The 21,894-nt window shown below is 35.6% G+C and overlaps 1 protein-coding gene across 8 annotated transcripts in view; it reads right to left on the bottom strand.

Moving 5' to 3' along the window:
* Positions 1–21,894, bottom strand: part of LCORL (ligand dependent nuclear receptor corepressor like) — a 100,130-nt gene that overhangs the window by 35,882 nt on the left and 42,354 nt on the right. For 6 of the 8 annotated variants that reach the window (XM_075023683.1, XM_075023719.1, XM_075023665.1 and 3 more), the window contains exons 5-6: positions 16,546–16,800; positions 6,817–6,907 (exon numbers count right to left, since the gene is read on the bottom strand). In XM_075023683.1, coding sequence (XP_074879784.1) covers positions 6,817–6,907; positions 16,546–16,800 — 346 coding nt within the window. Of the gene's footprint in view, positions 1–1,223; positions 5,394–6,816; positions 6,908–16,545; positions 16,801–21,894 lie in introns of those variants that run through there. The other 2 variants (XM_075023711.1, XM_075023730.1) reach the window with 2 other exon arrangements.

Genomic DNA, 21,894 nt, shown 5'->3' on the forward strand with positions numbered 1-21,894 from the left:
AACAGACAACTTAACTTCATCTAGCCTATTGTAATAGTACCACATTCCAAATGATCTTCCAAGTTTGTGAAAACACATCAACCCTTTACTTGGTCGCCATTTGGGAACAGAGCTTATTATGCAAACAAAGATTAAAGCAACACATTTTCTTTCAAGGGTCTCTCTGTAGAGCTGTCCATATATTTAAACAAACTATTTTTTAATAGCCTTTCAATAAAATTATGGAATTATATTTCAATTTCCTGTAATTCCTTCCTATGGCCCTTTAAATTTGTGTTGTCACACAGTAGTTTAGACTATCCTCAAGATAAAAGGCTTACACAATAATTTCATAGAAGGAAGAGCTATCACTTTCATAATTGCATACTCCCTTCATAGAACAGTCTTACACTTCCTACAAAAAAAGAGGGCGAGAGGGGTTAGGAAATAGAGGGGTTGAAAGGCGAGAGGATCAGTACGCACTGCTCCCCCACTACCTTTTGTGCACAATATCTCTGAAGACAGAAGTTAAGCATGGAATGACATTATTTCCCTGCTGGAGGGCAGGGGCAGTTAATACCATGGAGCGGGGATTGACTGGAGTCCAAAACTGGCACAAAGGCAGAGACATGATAAGGTTAAATACTAGCCTTTCAGCTTATTATTTTATGTATAAAAAAAGTAAACCTTTGCCTCCTCCACAAATCCAAAAAACTATCAGGAAAGAGCTCTATCAGAGGACTCCTAAAAGATGTCCTTCCCTAGCATTCTATCCTCTGTTGTCTCAGCCACAGACAAGATAAATCAATCTAGCAACTTCTTTGCAGACCAGGAACAGGAACAAAACTGAGAACAGAACATACTTTCAAGTACTCATATGAACAGCAGAGAACGATTATAGAAGTTTTGTCTTATAGAAATGTTTGGGTTTTGACTTTACTTAGTAAATAAATCCCTCAAAAAAAGCTATATATTATCTGTAATATATAATAGATAATTTTTAGCTGCAAACTAAAGGATGTAATTGTTATAAAATTAGTTTTCTGAATTTCTTCTCATTTATGAATAATGCGTCAATTCTGAGAAATCATCCTTTCTTAAAGCTACTATTTCTGATATATAAAATTATCACAGTAAATTAGTCATTATGTGCTTAGTTTGTACAGTTCTTGATCTTATGTCACTGCTAATAAACTTGTGCCTCAGGAGTAAGTCAAATGAGTCAGTGTACAGGCTTTCGTTTCTTTCTTTTTTTTTTTACTGAATGAGCAAATCAATCACACATCAGTGTTGTAAATTTATGTGCAAAAGCATTGAAGTGCTTTACTACAAATTACAACGTAGAAACACGTTAACTAAACAATTAAATTCATACAATCAGATTTAGGAATATAACAACACAAAGAAGAAACAGAATTACAGTACATTTACAACACAAGACAAATACATGGAATTCATTAGAAAATATTGTAATAAATAATTCATGAATTATAGTGCAATTGATTTATGCATAAATATAACTAATTGCCTAAAAATCAGTTGTTAACAAAAATCTGTCAAAAATCAAGGCAGCCACAGAGTTTTACTAAATTACTGCGACAATGGAAATACTGCAATTAAAAAACAAATACAAGTATTTGTACTGTAAACAACTAAAAAAATCAGTCTCACTAAAGTTAATATACAATTTAATATAAAATTGTCATTAGCTACCAGAAATGGTTTAAACAGCTTTACTGAGCAGTAGTTCTAAAAACAGAGGCACTGTTTTTTAATATAAAATACTTGAGAAACATTCAAATAAGTAGAAAGCATGTAGGGCTTGCTTTCGCCTTCATTTAAAATTCTGCTGAAACAGGAATTTTCAGAAATTGTCAATTACTAAGTAGTGACTGGTAACTGAATTTATAAAACAGTTCAAAATGTGTAATTTAAATGACATTTAATGGAATACATAGGGATTGGGGAAGGAGAATTTACACATTTCCCTGCCTTTCCTTAGTTGTGTAATCAAAGGTTAGCCTAATAATTAGAAACAAATAATTCTGTTCCTTTAAACACTTACAGGTTGAGTATCATCTATAAACTATCAAAAAATATTTTAATATACTATTTCTGACCAAAAAATAAATACAAGTACTAAAATGTTGAAAATTAATTATAATATTACATACAAAACTACTGAGTACTGTTAAGTCAATAGTAAAATGATCCCTGATTTTATGAATCCTGTTAATTTTTTGGTCAGGTCATCTTTTAAATGATATAAAAAAGAGTACTGTAACTTGCCTTCAATATAAACTTCTGACTCAAATTTATAACATTGTCTGAGAAGTAGAAAACATCAGTATGGTACAAATATTAGGCAATGTATTGAAGTCCCAAATTTTTGCAAGTAAAACTGTATAAAGACAGATCTTGAAACATTTAAGGTTTTTTCAACTTCATTTTTCTGTGAGGATATATTCACAAATTAATCCTTCCGTCCCTCACAAAATATGGCTTAATTCTTTTAAAATAAAAGATGACCCTGACGTCTGCTGTTTTGTGACCTCCTTGTTATCAGGTACAGTTCTGCTTAAGAAAAGGATTCATTCTGTAATATGCAAGTAAACCTTAATCACTGAAGAAGATTCAGTATAGATCTGAGAGACCAAAGAACTGAGACACTGGTTGTGCAGTTTCAAAGCATTATTCTGTTTTAAAATGGAAGTTGTTATTTTTCAGTAGCGTTAAATAAATATGGGCTAGATTTTGCCATCGACATTGCAGTATGCTCTCCACTGAATTTAATGGCAAGTTTATAAATCAAATTACCTGATGTGGCCCATATGTATCTAATGTCCCATTTCATTTATATAATTAACCTATACACATGCAAATTTAAGTGGGGAAAAAAATGTATGCATGTGCACCAAATGCATAAAAGTTGGAGAAAAGTCTTTTTCTATGCCAAATTAGATGCATACAGAAAAAATTACATTTTGAGAGGAAAAGGGCATTGATGTTCAGTATTGAATGTATGAAGCAAGCCCCCATTCTTCATATGTAGACATATACTTTGTGATATTACACAAAAAAATTAAGTATGATATCAAGTCCAATGTGAATACTTTGAAATTCATGTAAAAACTGCAAAATGAAGGTAATTGGTCTCCCTTAAATTCTATTAAAAGTTACGTATTTAAAGTGAACTGCCTAACTTCTAACTACCAAATTTATAAAGAATTTATATTACTGAAAGTTCAAAACAGCTTCACTGTTTAATATTTGTATTTCTATCAAGACCCTGAACTGCAAATTTGGTTATTAGCAAAATGATAATGTAACTTGGTATTCATTTTGATAAACTGAAAATGTTTTGAAATGTCACAGCAGCAAATACATTACAGTTACAGTGAGGTTTTTCAATAGGAGTGTGACACAATCCTTAAATAAATTTTAAGTAGTCATAACATCAACTAACCAGCACATTTAAACAAAAAAACCCAAACAAACCCAAACCATTCTCAAGCTCATTCTGTGCACATTATGAACATGCTCTAAGTTGCATTCCAACTTTCTTTTTAAACCTTACAAGTTACCTTATTTGTCAAACTAAAAAGGAAAATTATGTTAAATTATTTTATGCTCTTAGTATTCCATCTTATTTCATATTTAATAATTCTATAACTACAGTAATTTCTCAGGTTTCATAAGTGTACACTTTGTAAACACCAATTTCTTTCTAAACCAACAACAAAATTTTCTTAAAATGATAAAAAATGCAGTTTATGCCTGCTAAACACACATTTTAGTAATGAAATGTTTTTCTTACTTGTATTGGATACTTAAGTAACGATGAACTTTTTTTCTTTCACAGAATGTACTATATCCTACTAATACTTCACAAATCCACTTCCTTGTAAGGAATTAGCTTTTTTAAAAAATCCCTTGCTTTGTATAATCTGAGTTACTTACAATTTATTGCAAGTATTCTGTGAAGTATAAAAGTCTGCTAACCCTTGGTTGTGTATTTCCATAATAAGATGGATTATTGAATGGGTAGAGTGGTTCTTCACCAATTAAAAATTATGCTTCACATGACAAATACTTGTTTTCCAAAACATCTTTATGCTATTGACTACTAAATAAAACCTGAATCTTTTCACCTATTTATACAAGGATTATATTAAATACACACTATCAGAATTAAGTGAGCAACTCTATAATTCTGTCCACAGTGAAAACCCTGAATAAAACTATTTTTCAAAAGGCATGTATGTGGTTTTTGAACTGTATAATTTCACGTTTTCTGTCAGAGTGAGCATATGTATTTCTCACACTGTGTGTGTATACAGACATACATACACACACACAAAACAATTTGCTAACTATTATTCTACACAGGCTTGCTACTATTTTTGCAGCTGCCAGTCCCTGAATCTGTCATATTAAATAAGCCAGTATCTGGTAATCGGAGTTTCTTCTTCGGCGGAGTCTTCAATGTTCCAGATCTCTCTTTTACTTTATATTCTAAAGTGCTGTGAGGTACCCCATAAATTCCTTGTGCTTTGGAAACACTCATTTTCCCACTCATTACCATTGCAATTGCTTCTTCCATTATTTCATGATCATACTGCCGATAGCGGCCACGTTTTTTTCTTGGTTGCTTATTATCTTTACGATCCAAACTATCTTCTGTATTTTCTGAGGTTCCATCTACTGTCCCATTCTTAGCATTAAGACACAAAGGAGAGAGGTCCCCATGCAGAAAGTAGGAGTCAACACTTGAGTGAGTTACAGGTCCAGAACATTCAATTTTGTTCTGTTTAGGGAGTATATTTTTCAATTTTTGAAGCGCTGATCCTTCTAAGACTGAGGAGGTTTTAGAAACGTGGTACATAACATCCAGAAGACCAGCAGTATCAGACTGTGGTTTGGATACAGAACTTATTCTTAGCTGAGGAATTTTTAATTGTACAGTAGGACTTGAAGTTTCATATTGTAGATTTTCACTTTTTTCTTTAAATTGAGTGACCATTCTCTGTAGAGTTAACTGGTGGAGGTAACTGGAAGCTGTTGGGAATTTTAATTCTGAGGTTTCAAGTAGACTGAGTTTACTTTTTTCTGTGCGCTCTGCTTGAGCTCTTGCCCACAAGGCTACTTTTTGTAGGACTGCACAAGTTTCTTTACTGTCTTTAAATGAATAACTATCATTGAAATCTCGAGTTTTGTTTTTAAAAGGTGCAGGCTTTCCTGCTGGTAAGGCTTCTAAGTGGAGAAGTAAAGTTTTTTGAGGTATGCCATAAAGTATGCCTGCTTTATTTATGTCCAGTGCTCCAGACTGAATGTCTTTCAAAGCTTTTGAGAGCAAACCATCTGCAAACTCAGCACTTCTTTCCACATAGTCCTCTCTGTGTCTGTGTAGTCTCCTGGATGGATGGAATGAAACGATGGTAAACTGATGTATGAGAGACTCTCACACAGCTATGGAAGGGAAGGGTCCACTCCTTTATTATACTCCTTGCTTCGGTAACATCACTGCTTCTGATACTTTTAAGCCTTTGAGATGTGGTAGTTAAATGATTATCCTAGCAAAATGTTACAGTTCTGGTAGGACAGTGCGTCAAAAATCATACGGTGGCTTCTACAGCAGCCCTTCCAAGAACTTTATATCCTAGCTCAGTATTTGATAATATTCTCATGTGCTTGCTATATTCCCTTGTTCACATGCTTGCAGAGCAACACTGTTATAAATTTAATTATACAATTAACGTTCCATTAAATACCCAAATCCTGAAGGAGTTTTTGTTAGTAGAAACGTGACGTTACCGCTAAACAAGTAATAAAAGAGTCAACCCCCTCATAGAAAATTTGCAGCAATAAGTACGTAACTACACACAAACATCCCAGACTTACACAAAACTAGGCTTTCTACAACAATAAGATAAAGTGCTGTAGTTAACAATCAAGTCCATTTTGGCAAATTAAAACACAGTTTTAAAAACTTCTAGCCACTATTTACAGCTCTCTAATTACAAAGTCATACTCATTTTAAAACTTTTTCATATCAGCAAATTAATAAAATGCAATTTTACATCATTCAACAAATACTGCTATCATAGTCCTATTTGTAATAAGTTATTTGGTAAGACGTACAGGTGACAAAAAGGGTCCTGCTATGGCTAGTGGATGGGACGATGCCAAGATCATAAAAAAATCCAACAAAACAATGCGTTTCACTAGTTTTGTGGTAGCTTTCAGCAGATCCAATAACATTTTTCTTGCTGAATAAAGAAATTTAACCATTTGCCACCACACACCATAGTCAGAACCATGATGTAAGTATAAGCATGATGATTAAGAGCTCTCTCTCGCGCGCTTGCTTTCTCTCTCTCTTATTAAGGAATGTTATAGATAATAGTCATTTAACTTGTTCATGTTAGTTGAAGAATATTTTAAATCTAAATATTAACGTGGTCATTTTTGTCCAAAATTGAAGTTTCCTAAATAAACTCCGAAAGAATATATTTACATTTTCTTCTACTATCCTATTACTTTTAATGTGTTATGTAATCAATTTTCAGTTCATTTTTAGTAACATGAACTAAAGTTTGGTGATTGTTCTGATAACTTTTCTTTAAACAGAAAAAAAGGAAAAAGACAAATGAAACATATGATATATACGTAGACACACACTTATGAGTGACAAAAATTCTTCTGAAAGCAAAATAGGAACCACATGTGTGTGTCAGTATATACAAATATGTTATGAACATAAAACCTGACTTCACAGAAGAGAAACCTGGATTATCTTTTTTACATAAGCCAAAGAGAGTCCTAAACGTTGCTTACCCAGACACTGAGTTTTCAGAACACAATGGATCATATTTTGGTTCTTCCAACCTTGCGCTTTTCTTTGTAGAGAGATCTAGCACTCCATCCCCTGCAAAGAACGAGCAGTGATGACAGGAGTTGTTTAAGGATGATCTCAAAAATTTTGTTAGCAAATGTTTGTACCTATGGCACAATTTTTAAGCAGTTACTTTACCATGTAAAATTTCTGACATCTTATTCCTTTAACAGTGTCAGCCGTCAGCAAATGGTTTTATATATTTGATTTGTAACAAAACTTTTTAAAATTAAGAAAAAAAAAACCATTCAGAAATAACAAAATTTAAAAGAAGAGTCTGTCTGGAACAAAAACATGTGGCTGCTTTCCTAAAAATCACATATGCATATATTTTGCACTGTTTACTTTCAATGCAACCAAAGCAATACACTTGATATTATTATTCACATACTCATATTTACATACTGTAAACAAACAAGCCTGATACTTAAGTTAAAATTGACATAACTAAATCATAGGTTTACAGGATAATTCAGGCTACTAGTGATCTCAGGAGGTCTCTAGACCAACCTCCTGCTCAGAGCAGGGTCAGCTATGAGACCAGACTAGGTTACTGGATGAGACCCCAGTAACTGGGAAGAGAGCTTGAGCTCATTATAGAGTTTTAAGCAGACGAGACCTATGTCATTAACGGTTCTAATAGTTTGCTTATACGTATTCCCCCTGCTGCCCCCACATGTATGTAATAATGAAACCAGAGAAATTGAAAGACCTAAACTGGGGTGGGAGTCCACTCTGTTAAGTCACTGGCAAATGTTAAATTTAAGATTCATAGTTGGCTGTTGAAGTTCATAAAGTATTGAAATAGAAAAATGCATTTTTTTAAAAACCAACATTTAAAAACAGTGAAAATTAAAGAAACTGATTAGCACCTGAAATAGACCTTTTAGTTTTGTTTGGTTTTTTTTTGTTTTTTTTTAAATCACATTTAAACTATATATAAATCCCCTAAATGTATTTAATTTTATACCTTTCTTCCTTGATCACTGTTTCAAACTTGGGCTGTTTTGTGTGCCTGAGCTCTGTGAATCTAACTTGGAGTTTCAACATGTAGCTCAACACTCAACTCTACAAGCAACCTTATGCTAGCCCTTTTTACATTAGTGTCATTTTCATGTTACTGCATATTATTTCTAAAACATCAATTAACTGTATATATTTTCCCACAGCCTCAGATGCAGACATGATGCATTGGCTGAATAGTCCAAATGCCAACACTTGGAATAAGAAGTCAAAAAAATTGTTAGGGTAACTCTCCTTTATCCTGATACTGCACAGAAATACAGTTTTGTGTATTAATTTTGTGTATAAATGCAGCTATTTGTTTTGGACTGGTTTTAACAAATTTTTAGTGTTTTTCCTCAACTATGTATTATTTGAAGAAGAGCAGAGACAAAAAGTAGCATCGTAAGTGAGCATAAGGGAAAAATATTTATAAACTTGCCACTTGTCAAAGATGCTCCTTTCCTCCTGATTATGTTCCTTTCAAAGTCTTCCTTAACTCTAAGAAAGTTAAAGGAAGGACTAGTTAATGTTAATCAACTCTTCTGATGCAGTCATATTCCAGAAGGAACAGCCAGTTAAAAACACTACAGAAATATTCTACAGGGACTATTTGGCCTACCCAGCTGTAAAACATCCCAAATCCCTAAGCTCACAATGTGCCTGAGTCCTGTGTAACAGACAGATTTCATCTGTTGTGTTCTGTCAGTCATACATCTCCCTTTCTTAAGTGTTTGTGTGTTCCCTTTCACAACAGTTTCTCCATCTTGAATTGATATACACAGGCACTATGATAAAAAGGTTTAGAAGAGATCACTGGACAAACTCACTGGAAAAAAACTTCAAAGTTCACAACTCATCAAGTTATGAAGGGGTAATCGTCTATCTCTATTCAATCTACAAAAAAATTGAAGCTAACTAGATTTTTAGGAAAAAAACCCCAAACCTAACAACCAAAACTCAAAGCCTCTTGCAAGATTCCATAATGAAATCTAACCAAAGCAATTTTCATTTCCAATCTTTCAGAACTGGCTTTGACAATACAAGGCCACCAATAAGTTGAAAAATGACTAAAAAGAACACAGTACTGAAAAATGCAGGCCCCTGAAACAAAAAATTAGATACATTTTCATCCTCCAAAAGGTAAAAAGAACTGAAGAGTCATTTTTGGTTCAAGACAGCTGGTTTCTCCAACACAGCAAATATATTCATTAAGTATATGACACCTCCCTGAAGACAATGCTTTATGGGAAGATGATCCTCAGTGAAAAGAGTGAAAGAGAACCATGCAAGAAATTTGATATATGTACAAGATACCAGATAAAATCACCACAAACCAGGCTTTTATTCAGTGATTTTGCTCCAATTAAAAAGCAAGCAAACAAACAAAAAAAACCCCACACCACCACAAAACCCCCAAAACTGATGCAGAAAGGGCTGACAAGTCAAAAAGATTCATTAAAAATACACAGTAGCTCCTGGTTTTGGTAGCTCTTCCTGCTTTGTAGCAGTATCAATTATAATGAAGGAGCACCTACAATTAGTAGGAAAGTGAAAGCATTTGCTATAAAGCTTCAAGACATAATGAAATGCTCCCTAATAAAATGCATGTACGTATATATACACAGTAGAGACGTTCACCTTGGTTCATCAGGTACAGGACCAAAAAGTTTGCAAAAAAGCATCCTACAGGTGGATAATGAAACTTGAAAACCTGTTACTTGCAAGGTAGGAATAGTTTTTTTTTTAAACTGAACCAGAACTTTCTATTTTCTATCAAATCACTCAAAACGGGTATTTAGGCAAGAATTCTAGACAGGAACTGAACAACATCAGGAACAGAAAACCCATTCTATGAGGCGGTTTTAATTAAAGACATGGAATTACTCCCATTCTTCAGCTGAAGCCATGACTACTAAGACAACAGTCTTCATAAACAATACTAGGTAACACTGGATAATACAGAAAAAAAATTATTAGAAGTTTTTCAGGTCTGCTGCTCATGGTCTTCTAAGGAAGTTATTTCTCTGAAAATTAAATGATTTTGATCTTCAAAGAAATGGCTCAACCTCTGGCCTTTGCTTCTCAGCACCAGATCATCAGGTGCAGCAATATGAAGATATAACTAAGTGTAATCAAAGGTCATCTTCAAAATAATCAGGACCACAATCACTTGAAACTCCTCCAGACTAGTGATGTTAGAGAAAGAGGGGGAAGAGCAAGTAACAGAAACTGTATGAGTCAGCCTTGAGTTCCTACAATTGGTATTTCTGTACTGATTCTAGCAAACTTCTCTGTTTTTTATTGGGTTTCAGGAACCCTCTCACTAGCTATTATGAACTACCTTTTTAAGCCAGACAACCTTCTCTACCCAGTCTCCAGTTGTGGGAAAAACTCCACTCCTACCACAGGAGAGCACATCAGCCTGGCCACTACCTGCAGCTCATTCCTTTCCTGCTTTCTCAGTAGCTGCTAGCATTGGATTAGGGACCTCAGAGGTTCATCCCTGCCTACTCCAGCTTTAATTTCTGGCTTTGATTCTGTTAGCTGGGAAGTTGCCTAAGGCCTTTTTTGAACCCAGTGATGCTGTCCATCTCCACAACCTCCTATCACAGCACTTCCTGCTGTTCACAAACTGCTGTGCAAAAGCTGCTGTTATCTGTTTTTCTCTTCTAAGAAGTTTCGGCAAGCCCTGCCTAGTTCTAATATTGTGAGATTTAGTAACTAACAACTCTCCCTTTACCTTATCCATCATACTGTGGTAAACCTTGATAAGGTTTTTCATAGCAATAAAATGAAACTGTCTTGTCTTCAACACCCTTCCCCATGATGCCTTGCCTTTTGCTGGCTCTTTTCTGTGCTGCTGCCCATGGAAAAATATTTTCAGAGAACTGTCAGTAAGAATGCAAAAGCCTTTTAGCTACTTAACTACTGCTTTGACTAGCCCCTTTTTGCTGACCCAATGTGCTGTTTTGTAAAATGAAAAACTGCCAGATAAAAAGTATATGGCTGTATTTTAGGTGTCCATGGCAAGGGCTTGGCAGCACCTGTGAGGAGAGGCGAGGGGCTGTCCTGTGCTGGACACAGTTCAAGCCAGTTCCAACAGACCCACTGCTGGGCACAGCTGACCCCAGCAGCCTTTTGGGCAGAGCTTCTGGGAAAACATACTTCAGAAAGGGCAAAAAGTGCCAGATAGAGAGAGAGAAAAAGGGAACAAAAAGAATGAGAAAACAGCAGAGGGAAACCCAATGGCAGAGGAAAATGGCAGAAAGAAACCATTACGTACAGACTGTTGACACCCCATACCCATTTCCCTTACACCACAGGGGTGGTGGCAGTCACAAGGGAAGGTGGAGTGAAGCTGAGCCGGGGAAAGGGGGGAGGAAAGGTGGTATTGTAATGTGTCTTTTTGTTTCCACTACCTGAATTAATAATTAAATATTTATTTTAAAAGGCAATAACTTAAGTTAATTTTCCCCAAGCAGAGTCTGTTTTGCCCATGATGGCAAGCAGTAAGCAATGACCACATCCTTATCTCAACTCGTGAGCTCTCCTTCCTGTTCTTCCCATTTTCTCCCCTGTACCACTGAGAGGGGCGCAAGCAAACAAGCATCTGACAAGGTGCTTGGCTGTTAGCCACCACGGCAGACAAGGAAGACATAAACACCTACTCCCCTCAAAAATTTATCTTTTTAGGAGGACCTTTTAATACAGAAGTATTAAACAGTTTCCTGAATAGGTTTACCGCTCATACAATTCATGTTTGGGAACATAATATACGTACCTTCAAAAAGCATAGTTTTTTGCCCAATACGTATGGTAAGAACAGTATATTATGAAAATAAAAGGTCATTCTCAGTAATGTTTGGAATTCTTTCAGTAGCCCTGAATGTAGCAATCAAGAGGCCACACATGATGTAATCCCAGTTGCTGTAACAACTTCAGTGTGGATTTTCAAGAGATATGAAAACACTTCTCAAAAATTGAGTTGTTTCCAAATTCTGGTCCATTATTCAGAAGTCTTTATTTTGCTACAAATTTTGGTGAAATCACATGCACACTGTTAAACTGGATAATAAAATGCTATTTTAAATCATTTAAACAGAATTTTTGACTTGGTTATCCTTATTTTTCTTACTTCTTCAATAACAGTCAACAACAATGACTAAGCTACGGGATAGCTGTAAAAAGTTCATGCAGCAAAACGTCACACATTGCCAGCTACCTTCTGATGTCTTCCAATCTATGATGGATCAATGAAACAAGGAAATTATGCAAATTCTCTTGCATTTTTCTGCTATGTTTCTTCCTAGAAGATACAGCAACAAGAATAAGCTTGTGTGGCTAAACAGATTATTTATTTGTACAGTTTATACTTCTGCCTCTTGCAAATCACTTTGCTTAGCAGCTTGAGAGTGATCAACTCTCCCGTATCTATCAAGGGAAAGAAACCTCTGCATCAAAGTTGGCTGCTGCTGGGAACACTCCCCAAAGAGCTTGGCATCATGACTGCACAAGAAAATAGTAAGTTGCTGCAGGATATTCCAAGACTGTTCCTCACTCAATGTTTTATTCTGCACGGATGCTGCTTTTTCATTGGCTTAGTTTGGAAGACAAATCATATTGCAAAAATACACAATACCACCCTATTTTTGTTAGATGCAGTGCACGTAAAACAAATTTTCTTTTGCTATGCAGAGTATTCTTTTCAAGGCTTGGGCAGTCTTAGAGTTAATGGATTAGAAAAAAAAAAGAAAAAAGAGCAAGACACAGGTATTTCCGGAGACAGTTGCTTCTAATTGACTGACAGTGAAGTAATTGCCTGATTAGTTACCAGCAAGGTGCACAGGAATTAAACCACCCTGCTAAGTTAGCACAATTCCACATGTAGAAGCAGAGCATAATTTGGGACTCTGCCATCAGTCAGGTGCCAGCTGGACATACCTGGATGCCAGTGCTTAAATACTCAGTACTGAATGATTCAGTACCAGGGGTGCAATGGGTTGACCTTGACCAGTAGCTAGTACCCCACCCAGCCCTTCTCTCACTCCCCCTCCTCAACACAGAGAAGGGGAGAAAAGATGAAAGAGGTCATCAAGATAAATACAGGGAGATCACTTACCAATTACCATCACAGGCAAAACAGACTTGGGGAAAATTTAATTTATTGCAAATTAAAATAGATTTGCATAATAAGAAAAAGACAAAAATTAAAGGACCCCCCCACCACACATTTTCCCAGGCTCAACTTCACTTCCAACTCCTCTACCTGTCCCCATCTCCAGGTGGGCAGGCAGGATTGGGAATGGGGGTTATGGTCAGTACAAGTCCTCTCTACAACTCCTTCCTCCTCACACTTTTCCCCTGCTCCATTGTGGCTTCTCCACAGGCCACAGTTACTACAGGAAGTATCCAGCTGCTCCAATGTGGGGTCTTCCATGGGTTGCAGTGTGAATATCTGCTCCAGAGTGGTCTCTTCGATGAACTGCATGGGAATACCTGCTCCACTGTGGTCCTCTCTATGTGCTGCAGGAAAAGACCTGCTCTGGTGCCTGGAGCACCTCCTTCCCCGACCTTGTTGTTCGCCCTGCTGTTTCTCACTCCTCTGCCTGTCCAGAATTTTTGTTCTTTTTAAAATATGTTTCCACAGAGGCACCACAAACCTCAATGATGTGCTCCACTTTTGCCTGTTGTGGGTCTGCTGTAGAGCTGGCTGTGCCTAGCACAGGGCAGCCCCTGGCCTCTTCTGATACATGCCACCCCTACAGCCCTTGCCAGCTACCAAAACCTTGCCATGTAAACCCAATACACAGGGGTATCAGCTCTGGAAGTGTCAGACCTGAATATTTTGGGAGTACTTCAGAGATGGCCCACAGATACTGGAGGAAAGTAAGAAGTTTTCTTAAATGAAGATAAGATCATCCAGACATCTTCAGTGGTGGAATCTTTCTTCAGTATTGAGCTAGCACTTAGCTTAAATCTGCTCAGTGCAAAAAAGAAGAATGCTTCTAGTGATCTGGAAAATAAACCTTGTTCCTCCCTCTCAACTTAAGTCCAAGAATTATTGCCACAGTAAAGGAACAAGACTATTTTATTATTTAGATCATTCATTTTAAAGATGACTACTATAAATACAAAGCACCTGCCTAAACAGAAAATGAACCTGAAGTATTTATATTTAGGTCATTATCTGCTTCACAGGATTTGAATTAAAAAGATTTCAACTTTGAGGATCCATCAGAGCAATGTACAAATTTGAACTTCCTCCTCTGCTACTGCCACTTCATTTGGAAATTGTAACAGGAATTACAAATAGCAAATAATAAAGAGAGTTGCACAACTATTAAAAGACACTACTAAGAAGGGAACCATGCTACAGCTTTTGTGAGTCTCCACACTGACTATTATGTTAAACACAGAATAATGCATTTTTAAAAATAATACAATTAAAAAAAATTTACAATTCCCTACTGTAAGCATGTAACACTTCAATATATCTAAGCTTTCTTCGGGAAAAGGACAGAAGTGAGGGGTAGGTAGAAAAATAATACATAGTCATTGACAATAGCTAATTGAAAGAACTTTTCATGAATCATTGCACCTAGAACACAATGCAAATAAAAAGAACAGGCTGACTTTTCCTGTCTTGATCTTATTTGCTTGTGTTGCTACCACTACAGTGGAAAGCTAGAAAGCTCAAAAGGGATATGTTCATGGGAAATGGGAAGTGCAATACAACTTCCCTGGTAGATAAGATAAGATGGCTTGAAACCTTTCTCCAGCTACTGTCTTGTTTCAATACTTCCTTTAATTTCAGTAGCTCTCAACTTCACAGCAAGGCTACTATCTTTAACATCTGCAAAGCACTCCAGCAAACATGGCAGTGTAAGTTCAGAGAATCTACAGTATCTTACACAGTATACAAGTTTTACATTGTAAACTATGCATGCTGAGCACTTACTTTAGCCCCAGATTCTTTGCTGAAGACACGCATTTCTAAACTTGCTGTTTAGCCTCATTATAAGAAATTCAAATGATATAAAAAAAGATTTAAATACCTCAACCTCTCGACACTCTAAATTTTTCTTCGACAAAAGATCAATGGATTTTCAAATAGCTGAGGCTGGCAGCAGAACTTTCTTCCTGTCCCTGCTGACTTCCCTTTCATTCCTTAGATTTATGTGGGCTCAATGAGGACCAGAACCTGTCTTTGGGGACTTTGCTCCCTCATGGACATTTTAAACTACTTGTTCTTTATAACCAGCTGCTGAAGTAAGCAACAGGCTATAGTGCTGATATCAGGAAAGTACTTTTTATTGCCCTTGCAAAAGAAACATACTTCAACCTGGCCAATTGTAAATCTCTAAAATCTGTAATTCATCCATAGCAGAGGTATGTCAAAGCACAACAGATATTTTCTCAGGATTTAATCTGCACAAAGTATTTGCTAAACCCAGGCATGAACTGGTTTCTGCTGACCATGCAGAATAAAAGCAGGAATTCCACAATTTCTTAAGGCTTCTGCTGTTAAAGAGAAAGGATGCTTAAAATTTAAGCTAGAATAGGCATGTTTAGCAAGGTAAATCCATATCAGAGTTCCCCCCCTCAAAAGGATGTGTCAATTAAATGACTGCATCATTAAGCACACACTTATGAAATCTGCTTTCATTCTGACCAGTGTATTTTTTTTTATTTTTTTGAAAAACTTAGTTCTGCAGTTCTACCTTCTCTTAACTTTTTTACTATGATATGTGACATACAGGTAAACTTTCCCCTTTGGTCTGCAATATCATTGGATTAACGTGCACCCTTGTATCTGTAAAAGATAAAAGCTGCTTTTGCCACTGCTTTCAGTCACACATGACAGTTACAACCCTTCCTGAAAACAGCTGCTAATCCAAATCAAGTTCAAAGTCCAAAACACTCTTGTGATTCTACCAGTTTTGGATAGCAATATTCCTTGAGGCAAAGAAATTATTTCCTTTTTGTAAATGGTAGTGAGACAGATTTTTATTTTTCTAGCTTTACTCTCAATTAAGAAAGTTGCACTGCTCTAAAATGATTAAGGCACGAAGTATGGAAATTTCCTCCTAAATTAAGCTTCTTTCCACCATTCTAACCAGTCTGTATTTAAAGAATCAAAGTGTCTAAGGGCTTACACAGACAGAATGACCTTTGCCCTCTGAAATCCCAGTATCTCTTTTCTCAGAAGGCAGTTCTAAGAGCCACTTCTTCAACAAAATCTTGAGCCACTGTTACCTGTGACAACCACAGGTGAGCTGACTTAGATTCAGTATTCTAAAGCTGAGAAATTCCAGTGCCACTTAAATATTCTCATTTATGAGTGCCTGTGTTATCTGCTAACACGCAATATGAAAAATGTTTCTAGAAAGAATGTGGTGGGGTTTTTTATTTTAAAGTTATCTTATAACATTTTACCTGGTGTTTAAAGGAAAATGTATGAGTTTCCTTTAAGCGTTGATGCAATGCCAATTTTCCTTAAACCTTATTTTAATCACATAGCATAATTTTTTTTCCCTATATACTGATTACTAGTTTGGAAAGACAAAACTTATAGATATTTGACACAGACTTTTTTTTTTTTAAGAGAATAAGACATAAGGTAATAAATGACAGCAAAACACAGATAAGCAGATACAGAAATTTACCTTGCTGAGTATTCTGTTCTTGAGTTCGATTCACAGTGAGGTCTAGAGGGCTATCCTGTTCTTCCTGAAGGGAGTTTTCCGTTTGGTTCATTTGGATACTTTTACATATGAGACTTGGTTCAAACGATGAACCATTTCTGTTCTCTTGAATTTTGCTACTTTTTGAAATGTACTCAATCGCAAACTGACGGATCATTTTTTTCATTAATTCCTGAGCAACTAGGGGAATGTTAGGATCACAGTTCTGAGGAAGATCTAGGAATAAAAAAAAACAACACCACAGGCAACAGATGTATTAAAAAACCCAAATTTAATTACTTTTCTTTAAATAAAGAAAATCCTATAAGCACAATAATTGTGAGTAGTAAGTACACATGTAATCAACACATTCAGATGTCTAGGAAGTTCTTCTTATGAGCATTCCTAACTGGAGGTCACTTGGAAGAACATGTTTAGCACATACCAGTAATTTTTACCTTATCCCTCTGTCACAGCATGCAAGTAAAACCATGTGGGTAGATAAATAATGCAAGTATGGGAGTCAGAATCTGTATTTATTAGTCAAATTTTCATTTGCAGACTGTTCATTTTCAGTTTTGAAAATGGAGTTTTGAATAAAAATAGTGAAACTTAAATAAAGCTATGAACTAATACATAAAGAAGTTACTTTCAAAGAACAACTATAAGAAAAATAATTAAAGTGCAGTTCTATAGATTAGTCCTTTTCATAACATAAAACATTTGGACTTTTGAGGAGCTGATCTTAAAAAAAAAAAAAAAGAAAAAATTTGTTTCACCTACATGTTACATTATAATCCCCATTGTAGATTCAGGATTGCAATGTCAAAACTGATGTGATGCTACTTGAAATGTCCCATACAAACTGTAGTATACAAGCAATCGAATTCTAAAGTAAAGTTGTAAATTTTTTATTGTAAAACCTTACAGGAATTTCAGGATATTTCCAGGACATTTCCAGGACATATTCAAAGTGCTACCAATGAAACCATTTGTGAGAAAAGCTTTATTTCCTATTCTAAACTGGATGTACCCTATTTTTTGTTTGTGTATGTAACAGTCCCACAGAAAGAAGTGTTTTGTTTTAAAAACAGAAAAATAATAAAAGGATCAAACATGAGATACCTATGACTTTATTTTAATGTTATCTGTCAGCTAGAAAAAAGTTAAACCTCTTATTAACAAGCACAGCTGAAACTAAGTTTGTGAATCACTGAAAAAAGAATCCTAATATAAATAGAAGTACCAGAAAGATCAACAAAATAAAGATATACTACTCAGCATAAGTAACAATGTAATTATGAAACTCAGAGTAGGCTGTGTTACTCATCAATGCAATACTGCATTGATGACTGCAATACTTCATTTCACAAGACAAGTACAATTGCCCATACTCAAGGATCTATGTTCTTCCTTAAAGTGGCAGTAGTAGTACTCATTTCACTATCCCACTCTTCCTTCTTTCCTTTAACTCTACACACACACACACAAAACAAAAGTATCTTTTTCAGTGTTTTAACCACTGCCCATCCTTGAGTTCATAGGTAATGAGTGAAACCTTTCATCAAGAAGGGATAGAGATTTAAAGTGTGAATGTGATACAGAAGAATTAGCTTTTAGGTCAGCCTTGATTGCCCGAAAGAAATGCCAAAGGACACGGTGGCAGTTACTGGAATACTTAAATTAGCCTGAAACTGATAAGAGAGACTATAAACTGAGTTTTGTTTTTGTGGAAGCAGAGAAACTGAACGACTGGATTGGGCAGATGTTTGCATGTAAAGTACAAATTTCCTAATAGATAGTTTGGAATATCACACAGCATATCTGCTCAAACATTTTATGCCAATGAAGCTTTGTCCATCTACTAGCAAGAGAGTGACCACTGAGACATATCAAAGAATGCTGCTAAAGTTTAGGATGAATGCATAGAAGTTTAGGGTTTTTTTGTTGCATGTTTATTCAAAATACATTCCGTTTTGAGAATTTATTTTCACCAATACAGTATTGCAAGGAATTGCAAACATGCACATATGCGATCTGCTGTCTAAAGCATACAAGAGGGCAGCTGACTGTTCAGATGCTTCTTGTCAATACCTTTTGGTTGGCCCTTCAGTAATGCTTTATGAGATAAGGTGAAGCTCCAACACCTTCAAAGACTGAGTATACGCTAGACACCTTGGCTTCAAGAGACCTTATCCAAGGCATAACAAAACAAGCCTGCTTATGGTTGGAGCTCTACCTTCTGACAATCTTTCAACCAATCTCTACCAAAATTTCTAAAATTGATAGCAGTTTTTAAAGGAGAGGTATATGAGGTAAAATTCTAAATGGTGGAGGATACCTACAAAGAAAAATATCTCTCCCCATCATGTAACACCCAGGCACAGGTATTCTTTGCTTATTGGTATTTCCCAATTCCTAAATAATGAATCCAATAAATGTTCAACTGGAATTTTATCATCCTAGAGACACTCTTACGAGGAAAGAAAAAAATTCAACAAAAGATACTGAAACAGTAAGGCAATAGGTGAAAAAATGCTAACGTAGATGCAAAAAATAACAAAAGAACAAGGAAAGTTAAGAGATGGAATTGAAAAACCTGAATTATCTAAGAACAAAAGTAAGTGTCTGCATGACAGGGGAATCATAGCTTTAGACAATGAAAGGCTAAGCTATTGGTCAGTAGTTAAAAACAAACCCAAAGACAAGCAAAGAAAAATCTGGCAGACAGTAATCAATAAACTAATACAAAATGAAATATATGAAACATCATCAACACTGAATAGTCTACCAGATATCTGGTTTGGAACAACCCTGATTATAAAGAGAAATTAGTTTGTTGCATGCACCCAAGAAAAACTTCTTTGAAGATTTCTGAAGAAGTGATCATCAGTGGAAATGGGAAAGACAGTTACTTTACATCCTGGTATGATCTGTGCACTTAAAAAGCAAAGGATCATAAAGCACAGGGGATGGCTACCATCAAGTGGAAAACACAACACCCTGGAATAAATTTCTGCTTATTAATCACCATCCCCAGCATCAATTATTATAAAACTGCAAGACAAAACTGCCAAGTTTCTATTGCCTTTCTATTCCATTTTAGAATCTTCACACTGGTAATATCCAACCATGAATCGCTTTTAGACACTTGCAGGAGAAGCCTACTTCTTCCATTAGGAGCAAAGTCATCTTTTGACCTAGTTGGAATAACAAAAGACTTTTTTTTTTTCCTATTATTTTCTTTAATTTTTTTTTTCTTCTAATAATTTCCAAATACTCCCTATGGGAGAATAAATGCAGCAAAATTTCTCACATATTCAACTGCTACAGCTACTGACAGTTTACAGATTTTAAGTTAGTTTACTCTAAAAAGGTAATCCTGGGGTGGGAGGGAAGTATCTCGGAGCATATTATCTGGAGGATGTGCTCCAGGGGTGCATCTGAAGTGCTTTTGCTGCTAATGCAAATTCAATCTACAGGGCTAGACCACACAGTTAGTCTAAGCTTAACTGCCATAAATGCAAATAGTGTTGCTATCACATCAACTGTTCTATTGTGTAAGTGATTAAATCGTAATTCATGTTGGAAGGACCTTGGGAGGTCTCTAATAAAACTGCCTGATCAAAGCAGAGCTGACTACGAGATCAAATGAGGTTGCTCTGGGTTTTATCTAGTTAGGTCTTGAATACTTCCATGGATGGAGACTGTACAACCTCTCTGATTAGCCTGTTCCACTACTTGCCTGTCCTCATTTTTCCTTACGTAAAAAAGAACCTCTCATTTCAATTTGTCTGTAATCTTGCATTGTCCTGCTACGCACCATTGGAATGATTTTGACCCTGCCTTCTCAGTAACCTCCTCAGAGGTACTGGAAAGCTGCTCTTGATCCATTCCTATTAACACTACTTTGCTTCCTAATATAGAATAAAGCTGTGGATGCATAACTTGTATTATGAAGTAATAATTGTATTAAGAAGTAACTTGGAGTATTTTTAAGTTAGAAATAATTTCCCACAGCTCTCCAAAGGACATAGAACAGAAATGAGAGAGATGTTAGATATATTCAAAGAAAATAAGAGTTATATGGTTTCATATGCTATTTTCTTTTTACAAACTGTACATTTCTTTAAAGAAAATAGACTTTTTAAGGGTAAATGCAACTTTTATATAATGCTTTATCAGTATAAGACTCCTGAGTGATCAGGATAGGGTACACACACTTGAAGTGTATTATATAAAGTCTAATTACTTACGTTCAATGGCTGTAAGTCTGTATTATTATATAAGTATACAATGAAAACATGTAGAGACCTGTAATTTTAAGTTCACAGTGGTAAAAGGTTTCACTACACATGGGAAATTTGTAATTAGTCATATACAAATTTTAAATGCAATTTAATATATTTTGGGGTAAGAAAAGTATTAGGTCTCTGAGCTTAGTAACACTGGCAAATATTTCTTAATTGTTATCAGCAGATGGCACCAGATATACTTTGTATGACCTAAAAAGACTTTATTCTAAGATGTTTTATTAGGAGTCATGATTATAGCTACTTACAAAGTTCTAGATCTACACGCCTACATCTGTTTAAACTTCTGTTTTTCACAGAGTTGATTTAAAACACAAGGCAGCTGTAATTACTCCATGGAACATGTATGTACATACATACTACTTCAAACCCAGCAGAACAGTCTCTAAGGATTTGGAGTAAAAGGTAGCTCTGATGTTCCTCTAGTTTCTTGCAGATCACTGTAGACCTCCTGATATTATTAGGATAAGAGAAGGTTAAATGACACATTTGTGTGATATAATCTCTCTTGTGATTGTCAAGATTACAGTCAGAATGCAAGAGAAGGCAGTAATAGAGATGATGTGTAATTATGACTAATTGCAATGATTTATTTTAATTCAAAGCTCACATTTAGGATTAAGACTTCCTCATTTAAATATTCAAATCCATACCCTTAACTATTCTGTATATTAACGCTATGTGTGATCATTAGACTGCAATGCACAATCTAAGAACTGATTTAACTGATAGTTCAGACTTACACATGTATTTGGCAGGACAATGGACGAGGAGTTAAAAGCTCCCAAAATAGTGCTTCACAATAGTATTCTATTTCTTGAAAAACAGTGTTTTTTTCATTAAGAAGTCAATAGTGACTTAATTTCTCTTCTCTCTTCCTGCAGTGGAAATCAGCAGGGAATCACAGCCCCCCTTGTACCTTACAATCCTCTTGTGTGAGTAGCAGAATGAAGAACACCTGGTTGCCTATCAGCATGTTTCTTGTATTCACTTCAGCTCTCCCCTTTTCACAAAAAGG

This window comes from Buteo buteo, chromosome 1 (assembly GCF_964188355.1).
Source record: "Buteo buteo chromosome 1, bButBut1.hap1.1, whole genome shotgun sequence".
NCBI classification, from domain to species: Eukaryota; Metazoa; Chordata; class Aves; order Accipitriformes; family Accipitridae; genus Buteo; species Buteo buteo.